At 39.0% G+C, this 8766-nt stretch overlaps 1 protein-coding gene across 1 annotated transcript in view; it reads right to left on the reverse strand.

The window, feature by feature from the left end:
- Nucleotides 1–395: 395 nt before the first annotated feature.
- Nucleotides 396–8766, reverse strand: part of EGFL6 (EGF-like-domain, multiple 6) — a gene marked incomplete at both ends in the record, with an annotated part of 22725 nt that continues 14354 nt past the window's right edge. The window contains 2 exons of the mRNA XM_010131094.1: nt 396–725; nt 8636–8758. Of these exons, the coding sequence (XP_010129396.1) occupies nt 396–725; nt 8636–8758 (453 nt within the window). The remainder of the gene's footprint in view (nt 726–8635; nt 8759–8766) is intronic.

An 8766-nucleotide genomic window follows, 5' to 3' on the forward strand; every position in this document is an offset into this window, starting at 1 on the left:
TTTTTGATCCAGTGAAGCGTACACCCGTCCATGTTTTTGTCACTGCCTTGAAGAATATTTGACTGAGGCAGATGTACTAAAAAACAATTAAAACGAGCTTGAAAATTTTAAAGAGATGTGCCATGTCTAAACTGTTCTGAAAGCACGGCCTGCAGAGCACCTGTCGGGATGGTGCACTCCCTCTCTGCTTACACTAACCGCAGACAGATTGCCCTAAAAGGGAGGTTTGGTACCTTCAGCCTCACTAGTAGGTACGTTAGGTGGGGGGTTTTTTCTACAAGTAAATTCTGATAAAATGGCTGTAATGTTTCGTGATTATTTTGTTAGTGTTTATGCATTATTTATGTACATTTTTACACTGAAACCAGATTTTTTTAAAAAACGAAGAAACTTACGAAAGACATCTCCTCTAAGGCTTTGCTCATGGTCAGTTTGATTCTCAAAATCTTCCTTCTCCTCTTCATCTGACTCTTCTGCCTCCTCTTCTGCAGTAGCTTCAGCTTCTTTCACTTCCTCAGTGTAGCTCCCACCAAGATTAATACCACCTTCATAGTCCCATAACTGCAAGTGTGTCTTAGAGGACAGTGTCACGGCTGTTTCTGGGATTGCATTCTTGATTGTTTCATGCTTTTTCACACTGTTTTTATGTGCAAGAAGTTTCTTAATTGTGTCCTTAGCTGGTCCAGAGATTCTTGAAATTTCCTTCACTGACTTTTCAGGGATAACTAGAACCAAGAAGAAAATATTAGGTATTCACCTAAGGAATCACTCAGCAACGACAACATTTATTAAAGGCACCATGGTGTCCTTTACAATGTCCAGAGACCCATACAGCCAAATTCTCTACTATGAGATACAAGTTCAGCTCTGCACAGGACTGGATATGCATGCACGTGTTTTGCTCTGTTGTATAGACAACTCTGTTGAGTTCCAGTGAAAAGACCAAAGCGACCCTCTGTCATAACCGCATTTGAACTCCTGTGTACCACAGGCCATAAAGCCCTTGACACTAATTGTTTTTACACTGGAGCTTGGGTAAAAAACATTATCCTTTTTCAATTTGTGGACTACTAATAAATGTTCATGGAGGTGTGATTCCCAGAATAACAAACGCCAGCCTACTAGCAATGAGCACTTTTCTTAGCTATCTTTTGTGAACATCTCTGGCCTAACTTTCCTTGCACGAGAGGCTGAAAATTACTGCAAAGGAGCATATTTTGAGAGAAGGTACATCAAGCTGCTCTGTCACATTTCATTTAGCTCTAAGGGATATTTAGTTCAAAGGGGGAAACCCCAAAAAGTCAGAGCGGCATCCAAGAATGCCAGATTATTATCTTCTTGAAATTCCAAGGTGGCTGAAACATAAATGTAAAATTTCCTGAGAATTTTACTATTTTATGATTCCTCTTGGCTACCAAATACTAAAAGGATAACCAGCCTTGTAGTGTCTTGCCACTTTTGATTCTGCTCAGAAACACAAAGGCTGCCAGAGTGAAAAACATAGGAGTTGGGTACAATTCAATTGAGATTGTTCAAATCTGTAAAACAAAAGAAAAAAAAATCTGAATTTGGTGTTTTCCCTATTACGAAGTATAATGAAGTCAAATATTCTCTACATCCAGGCAAAAACTTTAAAACATTAATTGGTAAGAGAATTTTTTTACATTTACATGGCAGTCCTGATTTTCAAATCATGCATTCCTTGTCAATGTGTGAGTTTCAAGACCCAAGACTTTTATTTCTTTTAAAATTCAATTTTTGTCTCTTTATAATCATGAAACTATGTTAGGATGCTTGAATGAAGGACATTTTTCATAGGAATGCATTTGAAGATGCATTTCTAGAGACGTGGGAAGGCAGGATTGGTTTCCACCAGTGGCGGGATCCAGTAGCAGCACAAAGGGTCCTTTGAGACAGTGTGGTGCCAGCTGTTTTCCATATTCTCTTAAGATGGGAAAATTATCAGTTTACATGAAATGAAGAAAGATTTTAGTTACATATTATCAAAAACTTGCTTACTATTCTTGCTATAGGATAGTAAAACACTGGAGCAAGCCACTTAGATGATTTGAACAGTATCACTAGACGTTTTAAAAAATTGCTAGGCTACCATCTGTCATTAATATGCTGGATATGATCTGCCTCAGAGCAAAAGAACAGACTAGTTGATCTTTTTTAGTTCCTTCCAGATGTACTCCTCTGCCATATAACAAAGACTGATGCTCTTTGTGCTGATGGCAAAGGCATAACTGAAGTTTAAAGTCAGCACTACTTTGGATCAGTTTGTTCAAGGTATGTGCACAGTACCAAGCAAATTCAAAGGAGGAATTATGGCAATACTGCAGTGTTGCTTTTTATCAGCAACATCAGTTGCTGCTCAACATCAGTCGAGGAACACCACTGTGCCAAAACGAGGTCTGCAAGGGTTTGTGTGACAAATGTGCATGCTTTGGAGAAGACATGAATCTGAGGAGTTCTAGTTTATGAGATGATCCTATCCTGCCATAAGGATTTCTCTAGAGTTAACCAAGACCCTACCTGTCACAGTACTAGAGCTACTGAGGAAGATAGTGTCCTTGGGATTTAAAGTCCATGGCAATGGACTTTGAGGGTTGAGACAATGAGGCTTTTGAATCAACTCAGGATATTGTGACTGCTGTGACATGTCCAGTCAGTATGCAAGTGTTGGCCACAGCCTGAATCTGTGTGGGTGAGGAAGAAGGACTGGTAAGCAGGAGAGCAAAACCATGTTGTAAGCTACAGACAGCCTTCTGCAGTTTGAATCCTTTATGTGAAGTACCTGGGAAATGAGAGCTGAGCAGTTCCAGTGTGCTGTACAAAAGCTCTTCCACAGATGGACACTATTTCCACCAATAGGTCAGAAGAGCCTTATATACTGCCTGCCATCTTTGATTCTCTATCAGCGTTGGTGTTGCAGTGCCTAGAGTCTTTCTGAATTGCTAGTGGTGGAGGAAGTCAGCTATTTTTATTTCCCTTTGCTTTTGCTCTCCAGCAATTGCATTATCAGGGCATGAATATGTTCCTATAGTGCTTCTCACTCCTTTATAATGATGGACTGGACTTGTAACCTTGAGTAGTGCTTTTTACTGTGTGTTTCTTTTCCTACAAACACAGCAGAAGAAAAAACATCAATTAATAAAGTAAAACTGTAGTCTAGTTGGACAAGGAGAAAGTTCCCTGAATTTATATTCACTCCTGGAAAACACAATCCTATCACTGTGAATTTGTCTTATTTTATTCATGGCAAATGCAACTACATGCTATATAGTATCCCAGGAACAGAAACAGACTCATTTGCTGTGCTTACAGGGGCATTCAGGATTTTGAAGCTGCAGTTGGATGTACAAAGTGAATGGATGCCAATAAAAAAATAAATAAAAATTCAGGATTTTGTGTTTCTTTGGATAAAACTTGTAGCCTTGCTTGTCAAATACTTGCAAGTGAACTGTTTACTAACAGTCCACTAAGTGAGTCTTTCCTCTGGAGGATGATGTCATAAGGGATGTTAAGGTTCTCTGGGTCTAAACTCAGAATGCAACAATAAAAATTAACAGGAAAGCTTCATTCCAAATGATTTTCCTCTTGATAATCAGTAACAAGAAACTTCAGGCTGTTATTAAAGAGGCTATGGAATTTTTCAAGCCAGGACTTACTGCTCAGCAAACCTGAATATCTGCTTCTAGTTTCTGCTTTGAAGTCTTCCCAGTGAAATGAAAAATTCTTACAGCTCAAAATAATAGCTTCCGTGGTGTCAGAAAATCAATCTCCTTGTATGTGCACAATTAAGCAGTGCAGAAAGTCAGCTGACAGGAGTGACAAAAACAGGGGGATAACAATGTGTAAATCCCCACGTGCTTGCAGACTCCAGTTAGCTGCTGCAATATGAAAACCTGCGTGCTCATGGGCACAAAGAGGGACTAGACACCGAGAATAGTTTAGGGTATATCGCTAGTATTCTTCTAACCTGCATTCAGCTTTGGAGTAGCTGGAGGTGTGGATTTAAGGCTTTTTATCTCTACACATAAATTGCAGGAGGAATAATTCACGCACCACCTTAAACTCAGTCTGTTCTGTTGATTCCACTGCTTGTGGACTTGCTGGAATGAACAGCTCACCTTCCCTTGCAATCTGGGGTGCTGCAGCTGAGGCAGTGATTTTTCAGGATCTTTCACCCTAAGACATGTACATAAATACACATATTGTTTGGTCACAAACATTTGTGCATTTATCCATCCATGTGACTGCATAGAGAATTTTGGAAAGTGAAAAGAATTATAGTGCGTTTCATCCTAGCTCTCTCTTCCATCAGGAAGCATGTAAATTAATGCTTCTTGCTCTTATACAGTTTGTGTTTATTGCTCTAGTATGAAACTATCTCAGCTTTCAAAGGTATTTTATTTCTTTGAATTAGAAAGAATTGGAATTAGCAAGAATTGGAAAAACAAAGGCAAATAGTGGCTGAGGGCTAAAAGTAAATATTTTCTGTCACTGGTTGCTATGCAAGATTAAAAGACCGCAGAAATGGCTTGGTGTAAGATGTCTAGTGACCAAGTTGTGAAGGTTGAGTTGGAAAAAATAGAGAGCGAGCAGATGCCAACCCCAGGTCTCTGTGCTGTGTAAAGGGAGATACTCAGGAGATGATACAGGGGAGGGACAGATGGTGATCCGCTTTCCTCCCACACACCTGTGTCCTCAGCCAGCACTGGCTGGGGCTCTGAACATAAGGGGGCTGCAACAGGAGACTGCTTGCTCTGCACACCACGCTGCTTCCACCTTCACACCTAGCAATATGTTTAAAAACCTGGTGAGAGACAAGCCTAGGAGACTGGCTTACGAATCCTTTTGTAGCTTCCTTTGTAGCTTCTCTGTATGAAAGTTGAAGAGGGGGTGAGGGATACAGACAATTTACCACATTTTGGGGGAGTATGTAGATGCAAATAAAGATTAGATCAGCAGGACGTAGGGTCAGAAATAGGTCTAAAAGTTCTCAACCTCTTTTAGGCAGTCTTAAGAGAGTCTGAAAGCTTTCATAGACCTGTTAAAACACAGATTCTAGACTATTATTCTCTTTCAAGCACCATAGAATATCATCTTCCAATATATATTCCTAGTCTGTTTCATTTATGAAGTTCTTACTATCGTCTTATTTAGGGAACCATGCTTTCAGAAATCAGAGCCAGTTCATCACACTGGACTTAATACATGGCTACACAAGCCAGCAATGCTTCCAACAGGAAATGAGGGATGACAAAAGCCTAAATGTTATTCTTTAAGGGAAGACAGCAGTATGTGGCTCCATACTGAACTGGATTGTAGCGTAACCAGAATTGCTTTTTACAATTTGAAATGTTAGTATGTCAAACCCAACTTTTCTCAGGACCGACAAGTTAATAAGAAAAGAAAATAATGTATAGGGTTTAGGGGTTACCCTAGCAGCAAAAACCAGAACATAATACAAGAGGCGCAGAAAGAGTTAGCATGACTTTGTATTGCCATTTAGTTATCCAGCAAAGCACAGCGAAGAATAGTAACCTCTGCCTCCAGCCAGGCAATAACAGCAGCATCATTGCTGAGCTCCTTAGAGTGATGCCTGAAGGTTGGAGGCTTTAAGTTAGTACTGCTTTTTCCTGTTATTTTGTAGTTTCCTATGAAAAAAGTGAATCCAAAATAGGTTCATTTCCCCCCCAGGAATCTTAATTGCTTATGGATTCTCGTGAGACTCTATTCTTAAATAAAAGCTGAAACATGTACAGAAGCATGTGGTGAGGGAAATCAGGTTTTTCAATGCACAATAGGAAATCAGGAAACACGTGAACCTGAGAACAGCAACAGATTGCAACAAGATAGAGACCAGATGTGGAAATGGCTAGGACCCTTTCAGGGTGTATTTGAAAAGTTACGTCTTCATGGATTCTTAAATGAAATGTCTGCTAGAGACAGTTCAGAAAAAGCCTCCAACATTTCATGCATGTAGGAGTGTTGAATGGCAAACGGATGTCCGAATAGTCACAGGTCGAATCCATACAAGCTGTACCATTTGTAGCTTCATGTTTCAGCAGCTTTCTCCTGAGTTAGTATATTGACATATGAAAGGAAAGAATTTCCCTCACCTTCTGTGCAAAGGTGAATTTTTTCATTTATTGCATTATTTGGTAGCACCGGATGTAGCCATAGAAGTTTCATTATAAATAATGTGCTTAGTTACTCTCATTTCATACTCTGAAAATTAAGCTATATATTAAAATGTTTTTAGTTTGTAATAAATAGCTGATACTGCTGCCATGGTAGCCAGTTATATATTAGAGACAATTGCTGTAAAGGATTAATGCTTCTGTATGAAAATGAGATTAGCAACCTGTGGGAATAATTATTTGGAGTGCTGAGGACATATTTTAGAAGCCTTTTGTTTAGCTGCAGCACAGCCCTGGGCCCATCTGTTTGTAGCGGGATGAGCTGCAGGAGCTCCAGCCACTGCCACCAAAAGAAATATGAAGCCACAGCCTCCAGCCCCCAAATAGTGTGTGTGTGGTTCTTAAACCCAATAGCAAAATTTCCTTTGGCTTCAGTAAAGCCAAAGTTTTCCTAAAATTGCCATATGATATGGAGAACACTTAAGAGGTTCAGTGTAGGCTGGTAAATATAATTGGTGTTTGCGTCACTGTTTGAAATAGCACAATGCATATTTTGCCCCCATCAGTCACACTGATCAGACATTTTTGAGGATGGTAGTAAAAATCAACTATTGAAACATTTGAGGTTAAAAGAATCTCCTTGTCTCCCCTTTAAAAAAAAATTGTTTGTGTGGGAATTATCACCAGAGAAACCAGTTTCTTCTTAGCACCACTGCTTTTCAGGTTTTTCTTACCACTGACTCTGGTTTGTTTTTTTTTTTTTGCTTCCTTTATTTGCCTTTTGCCTAGACCCTTGCTTTTTGACCTTCTTCCTATGGCTCTGATTTCTCTGTGTGTTATTTCTCTATCCTCTCTTTCATTAAATCTCCTTTCCATTTAGTAAGTTCTACTAAGTTTAGGAATGCACAGCACATTCCTCTTCTAAACAACTAATGGACTTCAGTAATTGGAAATAGGACGTGAGGAAGTGTGCAGAGAGAGAGCAAACAATTTAATAGAAACACCAGTGAGAAGATAGAAATCATCTGTCTTCAGCACTGAATTTTTTACAGGGCTTGACGTTGAACAATGTCATAGCCTCTTCAAAAGCTAAAATATTTGTTCAGCTTTAAGCAAGTATTCCTGTCAAATTGTTTCTGCTTGAGGAAAGAATATTTTATACATAGGCTTGGTCAAAAGGAGATTTTCCTTTGAAATTTTCAGCTTTGGATTAAAAAAACCCAAACCAACAGCAACAAAAAGCCCAGGCCTTTTAGCTCAGAGATGTATTTGTTTAACTTTTCATCTTTGGTACATTTTGTTTTAAGTGAACCATATCAAGATGTGTCATGTCAGTTTGCTTTGATATTCAGTCAAGTCTCAAGCCCCACAGCATCCTTCCGTTGCAGTAAGCTGCAGTGGCATATCACAAGGGATGTTGGTCTGGCAAGGTTATTGGCTCATAACATTGAATTTGAGCATGAAGACCCTTCAGCCATCTGCTGTGGCAACCTGAGTCCAAGCCAAACCTTTTAGTACCAGTCAGGTTTTTGTATGTTTAGTTTTTCTCATCAAAAGTCAACATTTTTTACTGGAAGTAGGAATGTAACAAAAGTTTAACTAATCAATGTGACATTGGAGGTTTCAACTGCTATTATAATGGGAGTAGGAATATGAATAATAAATAGACTCAAGAACATCTGTGACCATGAAGTATAATCATAATACATATCTAATCAAGGATTACTTGGAAAAGGAAAAGAGGATATATCTTATGTAGACTTCATCGACTGTAGACGAGAACTTCTAAAATGTTTTCACAACATCTTTTATTAAATTTTTTGAGCAGGACTCACATGTCCTCTTGAGGAAAACATCTCTTATGACATGGCAGCAGAAACCTCTGCCAGGTTTAATAAAGGGATTAAATAAAAAGGTTCATTTTAGATATAAATACAAGAACAGCCTTTCTTTCTTTTTTCTTGGAGGGTCATATTCAGTTAGAACCAGGTGATGACAACTTTATAGGAGGTCTTCAGTATTCAATACACAAACAAATGCAAAATTGTAAATGAAAATACTTTAGCACAGAACTCATGGCTTTCCTCCCTTGTCATTTGTTGCTAAGTTAGCTTGAAACTCTTCTGGAAGGAACTGCATAGCCTTCCAGCAGGCTAGACATAGGAGTTCAGGGGAAATATGCAGTAGATTTTTTTAAGGCTATTTTCTCTGTTTCTTCAGGACATGTTCTCTTCTCTGTTCTACTTGCAATTCCTAGTGATTCTGTGAGAATTGGGGACTCATAGGGAAAACAAATTTGAACAAATAATACTTGTATTAACTACACAATGACTCAGACAACCAATAAATTATTTTATGGAGAGGTCTTGCTTCATTGGTATTGCAGCACTGTTCAGCATGACAGTTCTTAGAAAATGTCTTACAACCATCAATTAGTGGAGAAAACCAGTATAGCACTATTCCTGACATCCGATGGTACTCACCAGCACAATCAAATCCACTTCCTCGGTAGCCCTGTTTACATTTGCACTTGAAGGATCCTTCGGTGTTGAGGCACTCTGCATGGAGGTTACACCTGTGTGTATTTGTCACACATTCATTCACATCTAGGGAA

The sequence above is a fragment of the Buceros rhinoceros genome, unplaced genomic scaffold, assembly GCF_000710305.1.
Source record: "Buceros rhinoceros silvestris isolate BGI_N320 unplaced genomic scaffold, ASM71030v1 scaffold15492, whole genome shotgun sequence".
Lineage (NCBI taxonomy): Eukaryota > Metazoa > Chordata > Aves > Bucerotiformes > Bucerotidae > Buceros > Buceros rhinoceros.